Consider the following 15,884-nt stretch of genomic DNA (forward strand, 5'->3'; position numbering starts at 1 on the left):
CATTTTTAGTACCAATTTCTATTACAATGTTGATAATAATAAATTTTATTTATTTATTATTTATAATAATAATCATTAGTATTATAAATAATATAACTAACTAATTCCCATACTTCTCTTATAACAGTATCTTACTTGATCAATATTTTGGTTGTTATAATTTTTATCGATTTCTACCCCTATAATGCCGAAACATAAGAGCAGTATTAACGATTATATTAGAAAGGAATTTCCTTTCATTAAAGGTGTAGATGAAAATGTGGAATGTACTTTATATAACTGTAAATTTTGCATTTCGCATGGTGGTCAGTCAGACGTTGTCAACTACATGAAAACAAAAAAACAAACCTGCTGTTCTAAGTAAGGCTTCCAACTGCAGTATAAGTAATTTTTTAATTGTGAAAACCAAGAGTGAAAGGGAAAAAGAGTTATCATTGACAGTGCAGGAAGCAACCTTTGCATATGAAAACAGCGGTGCATAACTACAGCTTTAACTCTATGGGCTGCACAACAACCATCGTGAAAAAAAAATTTCAACAATAAATTCAGGTGTTTGCAAACAAAGTGCAAGGCAATAATAATCAATGTTATTGCACCATTAGCGACAAAGCTGATTGAGGAAGCGCTAAAAGAAGTTCGTTTTTTATCAGTACTAAATTTCGATTCATCAAAGCACTTTGACTAGTGCCTCTGGTCATTAGATACTATCATCCAGAAAAAAGGTATGAAGGTGAATGTGTTGGAGTTAGTTAATTTAGGTGGTGAAACTTCAGAACTTTTATTTTCTAATATAAGTGTTATAGAAGTTAGATCTCCTGAAAAAGGTTATTGCTATATTAGCAGATAATACAAATACAAACTTTGGTGGAAAAAAGAGAAAGGGAAAGGATAATCTGTACTTCAAAATGCAAGAAAACACTGTGAACAATTTAATTGGAATTGGTTGCCCTGCACATGTAATACATAATGCTATGCAGACTGCTTCAGATTGCTTACCTATTGATCTTCAGTTAATAATTAACAAGATTTACCAACATTTCCACATATATTGTGTACAAGTTGAGGACCTTAAATAAAACTATAAAACTTTTTGGGTAGCAGCAAACAAGATGGCTCTCTTTTGCTTGCAATCAATCCAGAGGGTTATTGATATGTTCCCTTCATTGAAGTCATATTTTCTTTCTATTGACAAATGTCCTATCAGTCTCAAAAATTTTTTTTGAAAATCCACTTTCACGTACACTCCTGCATTTCCTTGCCAGCCAGTTAAAAACCTTTTATGATACCATTAAATGTATTGAAAAGCAAGATATAACAGTAATTGAAGTGAAGGCAGAAAAGTTTCTTACAACTACTATGAGAAAACAGTTGCAAGAATTAGAAAAAGAAGGACACATAACAGTTGAAAAGTTTGAAAGCTATGCAGTAGATTTCTATTGCACCTGTATTGAATATATTTAGGAGTGGTGTACACCATTTCCACACCTCTTCAGTCTATGGATTGGATTAATTTGAAGGGAAAGGATCCTGTGACTTGGAAGAACATACAAGAAAGCTACATATTCATGCAGACAGTGTCACCAAGTTTTACTGTGAATGAAGAGGACTTATTTGATGAGTTTGAATGTGTGAAAAAATATTGTGAAAGCAAATTTGAAGTGTGGAGTGAACAGAAGGATCAAAGTGTCAGTGATAAATGGTACGAAATGTTTGCTCATTTTACAAAGCAGAGTATAAAATTCTGGGAGTATTAAATGCCTAGTTAGTTTTTGTTTAGCATTGCCAGGAACTAATGCAGCTGTTGAACGTGTTTTTTCATTAATAAATGCACTCTGGACAGATGAAAAAAAAAAAGACTTAAACTGAGACAGTAAAAGTTTTGATCATTGTAAAGACATATTTTAAGAATTTCTCTTGTGCTGAGTTCTATGATCAAATATCAAAAGAAAAAAAAAATTCTTGAACAGGTCCATACATCTGATAAATATTTTTCTAATTAAATATGTTTGTGATTAATAATCCTTTTTTAAAGTAGATTTAATGTTAATGTATGTTTATAGCAGTATTTAATTTAAAGGGCAACATATATAATAATTTTATTTTTGGTTTTCTTAATTTTTAACATGTCCCGTTTCTTTTACGAAATGTCCCAGGTTTTTTAAGTAAAAATTTCAGAATGTCCCAGATTTTAGTAAAACATTATGGGAACACTAGGATAAGATAAGATTTTGTGGAAGACCAATAGATGCAGTACCTAACACCCTACCTTACTTTTTTTTTTTGTAATAAAACATAGAATGATCCTATTTAAGTTAAGGGATAGTGCAGCACCTGACCCATTTGGTAGTGCAAACTGAGGCAACTCATAGTAAGGGTGGAGCAAGCTCCGATCACTATTCTTGGTATTTACCCATAATGTGAACTTAGCTCCTAGGAGCTGTATTACTGTTCGACATTATGAAAGAAGGTCACTACCCAGACCGGTTTCAACCTTTATTGAGGTCTCATCAGTGAGTAGGTAGAACTAGTAATACCAAGTTTGTAGCGAACAGAACTTACATACCCTACTATGAGAAATGCCAAGAAGGTATCCTAATAAATTACTAATTATATGAAGAGTCAAAGGCTTCAATTCAGTGACATGAACTTATTTAAGTTAAGGGATATTACATACCATATTGTTTCTTAGCCGAATATAGAAACTATATAAAGTTCGGAGATTCCAAGCATAAGCAAATACCTGGATAGTGCAACACCTGACCCATTTGGTAGTGCAAACTGAGGCAACTTATAGTAAGGGTGGAGCAAGCTCCGATCACTATTCTTGGTATTTAGCTCCTACTAGGAGCTAAGTTCACATTATGGGTAAATACCAAGAATAGTGATCGGAGCTTGCTCCACCCTTACTATAAGTTGCCTCAGTTTGCACTACCAAATGGGTCAGGTGTTGCACTATCCAGGTATTTGTTTACGCTTGGAATCGCTGAACTTTATATAGTTTCTATATTCGGCATGAAACTCTTTGAGTTTCTTATTCAGCTAATTAACAATATGGGATGTAATAGCCCTTACTTTAAATAAGTTCATGTTGCCAAATTGAAGCCTTTGGTTCTTCGTATAATTAGTAATATGAATGATCCGTTTTTATACAATAAGAAAAATTTTATTCACAATGAAAATTCAAAATTCAAAATGAAACTGAATACAGTAAATAAATTACCACTCAAAAAACCACCATCACAGACAGCATGTACACAAGAAAAACAAATTAAGAGCTTCACCATAACAAGAAACACAGTAAAATATCCTAAAAAACTGATTTCAAAATAATAAATAAAGGAAATATTTTCTAAGAATTTTTCAATAATCTCGCATCTTTCCTGCATTCTTTAATCCCAAGAAAGACAAAGACAAGACTTCAGTTTTCAGAATTTATTTCCAAGAAAAGCCAAGCTAATCCCAAATGATTAGCAAGAGTTACCTTGTTTTAGAAATAACCTGAGATAAAATAAAGAAATGTGAAGCTTTATGCAAAATCTGCTTTTCCAAACCTGGTGAAAAATCAGACTTTATTTGAGACTGAAATATAAGAGAAATGATATAAAAAAGAAAGTAACCGATTATTAGAGAAAAAAAAAACTACAAATGATTTTCCATACAATGTTTTAATAAAATCAATTGAAAATAAAATATCTGAACAGTAAATAAGCAGCACATATATAGCAACAATTTAGGTGGCAAATGAATTTCATTTGCCACCTAAATGCTACCTACTCACTTGGTGTGGGACCACTGCCCCTCTTGTTGGGGACCTCAACTAAGTTGAGAAAGTTCCATATTTGGTCTCTACAACAGGACTTTCAAGACTAGGTAAAAAATGAATTTTAAAAAAAATTACAAAAATTAATGAAAAAAAAAAAAAAGAAAAAATCCTTAGACCACCCATGGTACTAATGTACTATAGGTTTACCTTCTGTGACTGGGAATTACAAAAAAAAAAAAAAAAAAAAAAAAAAAAAAAAAAAAAAAAAAAATATATATATATATATACACAGGGTGTTCGGGATAAATTTGACAGTTTCGTAAGGAAAAAGAAAATCTTCTTTGTATCTATTAAATTTAATGAATTGACAAAAAAACATTACAGGCAGAGTTAATTACAATACTATCAACAAGATTTACTCAAAATAACCACCATTAGCATCGATCACAGCTTCAATTCTGCTTCGGAACCTCGAACAAGCTGATGCTACAGTCTCCCTGGGAAGGGCCGCAAAAACTGTTTTAATTTTATCCATTAACTGGGCTTTTGTATTACTGGAAGTGCGATTGGTGTCTTTTTCAACTGCGCCCCATACAAAATAATCCATGGGGTTAAGGTCTGGGGAGTTTGGAGGCCAAACATTTGGACTGGTGAAGTCGTAGAAATTTTCAGACAACCATTTTTGACTTTTCCCAGAGGTGTGGCAAGGGGCCGAATTCTGCTGCCATACATACGGCCTACCATTGGCTACCCTTGTTATCCAGGGCTTGACTACAGTTAGCAACTCCACGAACAAAGCCCGAATTCCAATGCCAGGGTTCTTCAACACCTGTTCCTGCAGATTTGCGAGGAATTCTGCTGTACGAACGCAATCAGATCGTCTGCTAGGGATCTTTCTTCTTGCTACATCCTCGTAGTCACCATTGCAAGTCTCTAGTTCATGCCTGATTGTTTTTACTGTATTCAGGGAGCATTGGGCAGCAGTCGTAATATCCTTATTTTGATGGCGGGCACGAATCATCATGATACAAGTTATTCTCTTCCATGATTCAGGTGGGTTCCAGCTATCCATCCTTTCTGACATCTTGTATATGAATGAAGAAGGGTCCAAACTTTTAAATGAAGAGAAGTGTGTGTTAATACATGTAACTTACGGAAAAATATAATTAATTATAAATATGTCAAATTTATCCCGAACACCCTGTGTATATATATATATATATATATATATAAAATAAATAAAGTAAAATAATAAAAATTAATTTAAAAAAATTAGCACCAATATATAAAATTATTGCAAGTTCAATAAACTGATTGATAATTTGAATCCAATGCAAATTCTGGGGTGCTTAAGGGTCAGAGTTGGATAACTGGCAGGAGACCTCCACATAGCTTTTTGGGGAATGCAGAGACCTGACCAAGGCTTCTGACCTTATGTCTAATCCTTACTTTCTCATGGTATCTACCTAGATACTGAACAAATATGGGCTGGCATGGGATTTAGCCAACCAAATGCAAAATGATGATGCCACATGGCTGAATTTCATGCAGGCTGGGACATGACCTGGTTAAATAAACCACCTGTTGTTTTCATCACTAAACCAGGGGAAACAGCAAAATGTTAGTTACCAGAACAAATTCCAACTCAACATCAACAGAGCTCAAGATTGACACCATCCATGGAAAAGAAATGGAACTAGCAGAAGAATTGGATAAGTACCAGATGAACGTGATAGATATTACCAAAATAAAGAAGACAAAAAGAGGTGATATCTCTCTAAGCAGCAAAATACAAAATGTTATATTCAGGCAATAACAATCAGTGAAAAGGAGTGGCTATAATATTCAACACTAATTATGAGGATAATCTTGTAGAAATATTGTTAGTTTTTAACAGTCTTAAGAATGATGCCAAAAACTCACCCCCAACAGTGCAGTATCTAAAGCACAAGTTAAAGTCATTACTACTTTTGTCCTGATGAGAAGAAACGTTGCTGATGTGATGACGATAATATAACAAAAGATAATCTGACAGTGGAAATATCCTGATTAAAAGAAATTATTAGAAAATAGAAGAGGTAAAAAAGCACTGAACTTAATAAGGTAAGTCAGTTAAAATCTATGGAAAAAGGTGATTCAATAATAAAATTTGCACTTGCCAAGGGAGTCCCTACTTCTAGGGCAAAAATTAAAGAAATGACAAATGTAATAGAAAAACAAAAGTAAAAGAGATGTTAGTACTTGTTAGAACTAATCATTTAAGTAGTGACAAATATAGTATGAGAGAGAGAGATATGAAGAGTCTGTTGGGAGAAGAGAGAGAGAGAGAAATGTAAGAGTAAAACTTATAGGTTTGCTACCTGGACATGACAGTACAGAGTTCAGAAGGGGGGGGGGATGGCAATGATTCAATGTGCAGGCTGTGTAGAAGAAATGGATGTGGGAGTTTTTAGATATGTGATTGCAATGTGTTTGATGGCAAAAAAAAAAAAAAATATATGAGCAGCTACCTGCACTTGAATGGATTTGACATTAACCTGGAAAAATTACTTATTGGGATGAGATCTAATGTCAGGGGAACTAGATCAGCATGAAAGGAATGGAGAAAACGTGTATTAAATTTATTGAGTTTTTGCAAGAAAACTATCTCAAACATCATGTGAAAGAAGGAACTCAAGATCAAAGAGTGTTAAAATTTGTTCAGTGTCAAAAGGAGGTCTCTGTTAAGAATATGACTATTTTACCACCAGTTGGTGACACTGATCATGCTGTGTCTTCCTGGGAAGTAGTTAATTATATTGATGTTCCAATTAGGACAGGTTACATGCTGAACTACAAAGCTAGAAATTATGATCAACTTAGAATACTATCTTTGGACCCATGGTATCAGTTACTGAATGAGAAAGCTATCAACAATGCATAGGGGAAAAAAGTGCTTAAATGAAGCAGTATCTGAACGTATCTATAGAGCTCAAAGAATAAATAGGGTGGGAGTGAAAATGGATGTGAAAGCTTATTAAGCAAGAGATCCATAAGACGAACATTATAATGGAAGGAACATTATGAGAATAAGAATGAGGAGTTATGAAATAAATATATAGTGCAAGCCAACAAGTACTGTGTGAAAGCTAAATCAGAGTATGAAAGAAATTGTCTATGCATGCTAAATGCAATCCAGAAGAATTTTTATCACTATCATGCAAGTAAAAGAAAGAATGAATGTGGAAGAATAACTTTAGTCAAAAGCTAATGAGATTGCTCATTAATGAGTACTCTCTTTTCTAAAGATATATCAACCAAGTGTACACAACATAGTGCACAGTGCTGCTACTACACTGGATAAACAGAGGTGCATGTGAATGAGGTTGAAAAGCTGCTGCATAACCTAGATAAGAATTCGGCAGTAGGGACAGAAGGAATATCAGCATATATGCTAAAGGCATGTTCAGCTAAATAGGCCTTTGACATAACAGGAGTCTCAGTTCAGAAAAGATATCACAGAAATGGAAGGAATACGATAGTTTTCCAATGTACAAGGGTAGCGCAAAAACCAATGTGTCAACTACCGACCTGTCAGCATCTCTGCTATGGTGGTGAAAATTTTAGAGAAACTGGTATGAACTCACATACAGAAATGGGTAAACAGACAAGACAAAAATTCCTCCACTTCTTCCTTGGAAGAACCTTCCGTTGGGGCCATAGCACAAATGAATTTCATTGTCCATGTCTCCAATTTGAAGTCTGTCCACATAATTCTACTTGAACCTGCCTTCCAATCAAGAACTTTATCTTCATGTTTGGTGTTAAATGCTATCGCTACTCCAACCTTTCCTTGATCATTATTAACTGAAGATAACATCCTATACTTATTATTTAGTAAGATCATCTCACCTGTTTTTCTTCTTTGTCTCAGTAATGCCAATTATGTCTATGTGGTACTTTTCTAGTTCTTCTGCAAGTTTGATTTTCTTTCCTTTCCATTAATACTCCTTATATTGATGGCTCCTATCTTCAGTTCTTCTGATGTTGGGTTTATTCTTCTTTTTCTTCTAGATGTTGAGTTGGAACTTGTTCCAGTAGCTGACTTTTCAATGTTCACCCTAGTTCCCTGACAAAAACAGCAGGGGACCCTTGTTTAACCAGGCGACACAAGCCAGCATGAAATCTCATCATGTTGCACCATCATGTGCATTTATGGTTTAAGCCAATAGAGTCCCAAATTGCCAGCCTATCCTCATTCGTTCAGTACCAAGTAGATACCTACTAACAGAGAACACCATGTGAAGGTGAGAATTGGACATTAGGTCAGAAGCCCCAGTCGATTCTCTGCATTCCTGAAAAGTGATGTGGAGGTTTCCAAGTTATTCGGCTTTGACCCTTAAGCGACCTTACTTGAGATATTTCCAACACTGAAAAAAAGTTCATAAATATTAGTTTTAAAAGAAAATTCTACCGAAAAGACGTAAAACTGGCATGCCATATACATTGATGAATGTGTAAAAATGTGTTTTTACAACGCAGGAAGGACATGTTACATGGTCAAACAAGTTCCCACCAGATACGCAACACATGAATGTTACGAAAATACAATGCAAGATGAGATGAAATTAAAACAAACCAGAAATTTTTTTATAGAAATGTCAAGAGCCTATCATTTATTTTCTCGAAATACAAAATATGCTATTTAATCATTTTCACTGCACATATTTATTTTTTTGGCTGAAAGAATATATTTAAGACTATATGCAGAAGCAAAATATCATCACTTAAATTTTATTATGATAAAATACAATCAGTAACCCATACAGTGAATACTCCATGCAATGCTAATATTCAATGCACTTACTTTTCTTGTTATTAGTACTCTTCTAATACTTCAGCAATTACACATTTTTAAAAACACTATCACATCACGGTCTTGAACTCACATTTGTCAAAAACAGTTAATTTGAATTTTACTTTTAATGAAAGAGGACAGTCAAAAACCATGTAACTTACTACACCTGTCATTTTTTACATATATTTTTTTAGATCAATATATTGTAATGCAGCCTTTATAATGAAATTCTGAAGAACTTACTGGTCATATTTTTCAGCATAGCTAACAACATGCTAAAGATTCAAATTTAGGTGAGATGAGTTTTGCTGCTTTATTGAAAGCTTATATATGTTGTCTGATTTTTTGTTTTAATGCACAGTACATCTATAGTCATGCTGCACCAGTACACATATAATAAATAAGTGGCATATATAGCTCTGTATATAAAAACGAAATACTGATAAAATTCAATATAAAAAATCACTGTTTTTCTCCACACTTGCAGAAATCTGACCTTGGAACACTTAATAGCAAAATTCCTCTATAATTCTCACATTCAGTTTTATTTCCCTTTTTATGGATGAAACTATGAAAGTTCAACTCCAATCATCTGAAATTCAACCTTCTAACCAGGCATTCTGAATTATGCAGTGTAACTACTGTAAAACTTTATACTTTATCTGAACATTTCTGGTCAAATATCACCTACTCCATTTCATACTTCAGGTTTTTGATTTTTTCTACCTCAGTATGATACTCTTGATCGAATTCATAATATTACTCTTAAATATTTTGTACAATGTTCTGTCACTGCATGCTTCATTTAAGTCTTTTAAAGTACATACTCCAAATCTTCAGAATATCTTTACTTTCAGTTTATCATCTCTCATTCCTTTTACTGTACCTTTTCCACCATTTTTCAGTACCTTAAAGTCTTCCTATGACTTCCCATCTAATTTCTTTTACTGTACTCTCTTCCATTTCTAAGTTTTTTCACATAAGTATTTTAACATAAAATGTTATGAAATAAAAAAATAGTCTTCATAACATTTTATCACCTTCCTTATGTTTACATCTTCTAATAATGGTTTCTTCAGAGTTTGCCAAGGAGACTCCAAGGTCTGGTTCTTGTTTTCAAACTCTCATTTTTTTCTTGAATAATAGTTGTATAGTTCAGTCTATAGCTCATCTATAAAACGCTTCTCAACTTTAATTCTTTCAAAAATTTTTTCATGTTTTACTTTTCAATAAGATATTAATTTCTTGTATCCTAAACTAATGTAATGATATCACTATCAACAATAATTATAGTCCACGAGACTTCTTGTTTCTTGTAACTTCTCTCTAGTTGAATTTGTGCATATCTTTATCTTGGAACATAGTGATTCTCGTAGAAAGGCTTATACGTTGGTTATGCATTATTAAAACACTTAAGGAATAGAACAACGTAGTTAAGGATATAAATTAAATTAAACCTTAATAAATATTTTCCGATATTTCGGCAACGTCATTTATTAAAGTTTAATTTAATTTATATCCTTAACTACGTTGTTCTATTCCTTAAGTGTTTTAAAAATGGAACATAGTGATGACTAGTCCGTTGTCCTGAACAAAAATTCAGCAGGCAGTCAAAAATTATCATTAGTTCTGCCTTCTTTCCAAATTTTTCCCAAATATGGGCCTAGGATTTATTTCCTACCCTGCTGTTTAGATCTCCAACAGGATCAACTTTTCCATTTTCTTTATGTCAGCTGCCTTCTCTAATGATCCCAAAAAATTCCTCTGCTTCATTTATGAGAACCTTCTATGGGATCACAGATGTAAGTTTCATCTGTAGTCCCATAGAAGTGATTGCGAAATTCCCCATTTCAAAGTTTTTCCACATAACTATTTGAAAATGCCTTCCAATCAAGAAGTTTCTCATTCATGCCTGTGTTGAATGCTATCTTTTTTAAAGCAACACATAATTCTAGTTCTTGAATCACTTCTGCTGATGTTGACTTTGTTATAGCTGACTTAATTGTTCTTAGTGGTTCTCAGATGAAAATGGGAGGGGGGGGGCACCCTTGTTTAACTAGCTGAAACTTCATGTAACATTATCTTCATTTATGGTATAAGCCAATATAGAACATAATTTGGATTATTTTAAGCTCTAAATTACATCTATAAGTAACTCCAATCCATAAAGAAGTGATGTAACAAGGCATTTCGGTTCATTCAACAATAAATATGAAAACACAAACAGTGATTTGCATCATTAACCATTATACACAACTCAATTTCACATAATTACCTTTGGGTATGATTCCAGGATCCATGAAAGTTGCAAGGGTGAAGTTGGCAACAACAAAAAATGTAATGATTCCTTGACATATGGGGATAGCAATGTGGTAATAGGTAGTTAAATAAGTACACCTGAGAAAATATACATATTATTAATTAAATATCCAGTAAAACATAAATCACTTATACAAAATATTTTTCTTAATAACATCAGAATGACATTTCAATATTTACACTTAAAGATGACTGAGAATGACATGGGCATTATTTAGAGGCATTTCATGAAGACTTAAGTGATTGCAAATGCTAGTACAAATCAAATGTCATACAGCAAAGGGGAAATGTTAACTTTCCTGCTAAGAACATTTTGCTTAATCTGCAGATTAAGCAAAATGGCCAGGCCAGTGAAAATTGATCCAAAATGGATAAGGATAAATAATTTTCAATTATTCACCCTTATCCCTTGTATACACTGAACTGTAGATATTAATTGTTGAATAATTTAAAATGTTGAATTATGTCGAACTGTGACTTCAGTCATTTTTTCGGATTTCTAGTTACTCTTATCATTAACGAATCCCCCCCTTACAATGATATCTGTGTCTGCTTGAGTTTATGTTAAATTTCTTCTGAGATGGTAATCTCTATCTTTGCCTAAGATGTTCTAATTTTAAAACTCACGTCTGATACTATTACTTGACCTTAGTCCACTTGTAATCTGCTTAACTTACCTTCCCCCCTCTCAATATCGTAAGGTATATCCTTAAACATGCTAGGGTCATAAAAATAAGGAAAAAACTCTATTTAAGGGCAAATCCTCAATTTAGATTGCTAATGCTCGCGTTTAGTAGTCCTTGAAAATAAGTTAACGACTACGCCATCAAGAACTATGTAAATTTTATTTTCTTTACAAACATGAGAATTTATCTGCTAAGCACATATAAGAACCCTTTGTTCATTAATCTCAAGCAACTCTGATTTGTACAGTCGTGGTGGTTACTTTACCTTGGTCACACAGGTCGGATTAGTTTTTTGGGAGACTGCATCGGTTAACAAAGATCGGGCAAGCTATTTACAAAACAAAACATGTTTATTTTAACTAAGACAAATATTTTACAAACAGCAATAGGCATATTACGTGCTTGAATCACAATTTATGAAGCAAAGCTAATCACTTGATACTTTAAACAACGAAATCTCACACTCAACTTATTTATCACGTGAAAGGTCCTTAGCCTGCAAAGACTCATATTCAATTTTATAAAAATTAAGACTAATTTTATGTAACAGTTTCTATGTGTTAGTTAACACAAGCAATATACAAACTTATACCATTCATTTATGAACATTCAGACTAGCACTTAGCTCTCTAACTTCTCTGCGAAGTACTACAATTGATTAAACAGGACTAGCATCAATTATCCACACAAACAATCTTTGACATTAGCATAGAGCAATCTACTTACTAGTTCACAGTATCTTATAAAGTCCTAGAGTTTCCGAGGGGGTATGGGCGAGTTCTGCTGGCTCCTTCTTGCGAAACGGCTGCAATCGGACACTATTCGATGGTTGTTGTCTTGCAAGTTCTCTCCTTTGGAAAAGTAATATAGTTCTTCGGCGATGTTAGGAACTGCTCTGGTTGCTGCATATCAGGATGCACGTGGATCAGTACTTTCGCCGAAGAACATCTCTGAAAGTTCCTTTAAATACGGCCTCTCCTGACTCCCCCCCCTTCCACGGGGGTTACCTACCAGCGAACTTCCGAAGATCTCCTGGATGACTCCCTACTCTTCTCCTCTCAAGACCAGAAAAATTGGGAAAAAAAGCCTTTAGCCTGCCAATCGTGGCCTTTTTATATCATTCGACGTCCTTTGTCCAACCATCTAAAACTTCCTGGATTTTCCAGAAGTGCCCTGACATCACTTACGTTTACTTTTGGCTTTGGCAGCAAAACTACTATATTTCAGTGACCTCATAGATCATTGTTCACCTCCACTTCACTAGCATAATCCTGTCTAATCCCTTTAGTTACATACAACTGTAATTCTACATTCAGTTATTTTCACAATATAACACAAAGTTTAACACATTAAAGCAGGTTATATACACTTCTAATTTTATATATTTTATGACCTACGTAAAATCAATGCAGGTGAAAAAAAAAAAAGTCTATTTCACCATAAGAGATTTTACAGAACACATTCATAAAGTCACTGCAGCACTAAATGTCAGTACATATGCACGTTTCCAGAAGTGCAATTCAGGATAAAAACTTGGTATTATCTCTGCTAAATTGTGTTACATTTTTTAGTGATCCCTAAAACAGATTTAGAAACATAAGCTTTATACTCACCAGAACTTTATGAATGCTCTGTATTTATTAACCACCACTCAAATGGCCATATGGAAAAAAATATATCAAATACACTTGTTGCCTAAAGTATCCTGACCCCCCCCCCCCATAGCTGTGCGTTGCCTCACCCATATGATGCAGATGCTTACCTGCTCACAAAACAAGGGCCCTATCTCCATGGTTTGAAGACATGGAGGTGGAAGAACTAAACTGGTCTACCTAAAGCCTCAACCCAAGTGAACATCTTTAGGATGAGCTGGAGCAAAGGTTGTGTGTCAGACTTGCTTGTCCGACTAACAATTGTCAGCTGTTTACTATACTACTAGAGGAATGGAAACAAATTCCAGCAGCAGTTTATTTACCAGAACTTAGCAAAAAGCATACCACGAAGGGAAAAAAAAAAAAATTTTTTTTATGTTGAATCTGAATGGTCACTCCTGTACCTCATAGGGTTTTGGGAGCGATGCCTTCTGCCAGAATAGGTGGTAGGGTCACAAATGTCCTTTCCACACAGAGTAACAGTCACAAACATCCATGCCCATGGTGGAATTCAAAACCGTAGCTCGGACAGGATAAAAACTTGGTATTATCTATGCTAAATTGTGTCTGATTTTAGTGATCCCTAAAAGAGATTTAGTAACATAAGTTTTGTACTCACCAGATCTTTATGAATGCTCCGCATTTATTACTGCAGAGAAACCACTCGGCCAACCAGGCCTTACTGGCTGAGTGGTTTCGCTGCTATTACAACCATTACCTTGAAAGGTAATGGCGGTAAAAGCAGCGAAAGGAGGCCAACCTAATATTGATAGCAATACTCTAGTGACAGGAAATACAAACAGTTGGCACTTTTGGCAACAGTGTAACTTATCCTTTGTATCCATGTTATTCTAATAGTATCCAAACCTTATTTCAATTTCAATGGACACTTTGCATCCATGTATTTTACTGCTGTGTAAACATGTCAGGGACAGTAGTGGTTAAATGAAATATAAAACAATATTATATAATAATGATATATATACTGGTGTTGAATAAAAACTTCTAGAGAATCTCGTGTGTCAGTTTGATATAGGCATCCTTCATAATTTCACACATTTTAATCTGTAATCCAGCTTTGGCTAAATATGTTTTAGTATAATGCATAATACAACAAAAAGCATATCATTAAGATGTAATGATATACTTTTTGTAACAGTACGAATAAACTGTTTCAGTAACATACATTTTCAAAACAAGCTATTAGGAAATTTGGAAATGGTATTATAAAGAAATATAAAAGCAGAAATTCAAGAATCATTTCACAGCCTTCCACTAACAAAGAACTACTTGATATAAAAGTGTAAGCCTCTATTTCATAATACTGTAACTTTTATATATATCCCTATAAAGCTACTGTACTTGAGGTAAATAATTATATATTTGGTTTAATCCTTTATCCAAGTGTAAGCAAACAAAGTTTGCACCTGAAGTATTTTCAGGACTGGGGCAACTCGTAGAAAAAGGTGGTATAACTTCTAATCACTTGTCTTAGTATCTCATAATGCAAAACACATCTCCTTACGGACATGTATAATGCTATGCATTAAGGGAAGGGTCACTACCCAGACTGGTTTCGACCTTTATTCAGATCTCATCAGTGGGAGCCATACGAGGTGGGGATACTAAGATGGAAGTAATGCAGAAGTCATATTTTTATATACGAGTTGCCAAAAGGTGCCACACCTTATTATTAAAATACTCTGGATTAGAGATAGTTGTTGAAAGTTTTTCCACATCAATGTATAATTGGTAGCATAGCCAAGTGAAAAAAGTTCCATCAACTTATCTCTAATCCAGAGAATTTAAATAAGGTGTGACACCTTTTGGCAACTGGTATATGGAAATATGACTTCTCCATTACTTCCATCTTAGTATCCCCACCTCGTATGGCTCCCACCGATGAGACCTCAATAAAGGTCGAAACCGGTCTGGGTAGTGACCCTTCCCTTAATGCATAGCATTATACATATCCGCAAGGAGATGTGCTTTGCATTATGGAATACTAAGGCAAGTGATGAGAAGTTATACCAGCTTTCCCACGAGTTGCCCCAGTCCTGAAAATACTTTAGGCACAAACTTTGTTTGCTTACACTTGGATAAAAGATTAAACGAAATATATAATTGAGGTAAAGTGTGTAATATAAATGTTATGTAATACTGTAACTTATATATCCCTATAAAGCTATTGTACTTGAGGTAAAGAAGTGCGAGTAAAATGTTACAGCAATGAATTCAATCTCATCCTACCAGGCCATTGATATACAAATTGCACTTGACTTCACAAGCTTTTCTAGAAAAAGAAATGGATGTGTAATATTTACATGACAATTTCACTTTGGAATATTCAGTTTTCACTTCTCCACAGTAACAGTTCCTTAAACTAGAGGTACAATTGCTTGATGCACTTTTTGCAATATATAAATATTTAGATGCTCTTGGATACATGATTCAAATTTCATGTATCAGAGAAGGCAGTACTTTATTATATTTAATACTCCTGAGATGGAAAAGAAACATCTTATCTGCCCCTTCCATTTTTTTGCCAGGTTTGATGGCTTGTCACAGCAAAGTAATTTAGTTTCAGAGAAACCCAATTAATAGTGATAAGGGTTAATCCTCTCTAC

At 34.1% G+C, this 15,884-nt stretch overlaps 1 protein-coding gene across 1 annotated transcript in view; it reads right to left on the reverse strand.

Moving 5' to 3' along the window:
- Nucleotides 1-15,884, reverse strand: part of LOC150094103 (uncharacterized) — a 148,316-nt gene that overhangs the window by 71,685 nt on the left and 60,747 nt on the right. Inside the window, exon 2 of the mRNA XM_090412396.1 lies at nucleotides 10,876-10,997. Within this exon, the coding sequence (XP_090268522.1) occupies nucleotides 10,876-10,997 (122 nt within the window). The remainder of the gene's footprint in view (nucleotides 1-10,875; nucleotides 10,998-15,884) is intronic.

This window comes from Typopeltis vanoorti, chromosome 22, assembly GCF_054136105.1.
Source record: "Typopeltis vanoorti isolate ZY-2024b chromosome 22, IOZ_Tvanoo_1.0, whole genome shotgun sequence".
NCBI lineage: Eukaryota > Metazoa > Arthropoda > Arachnida > Uropygi > Thelyphonidae > Typopeltis > Typopeltis vanoorti.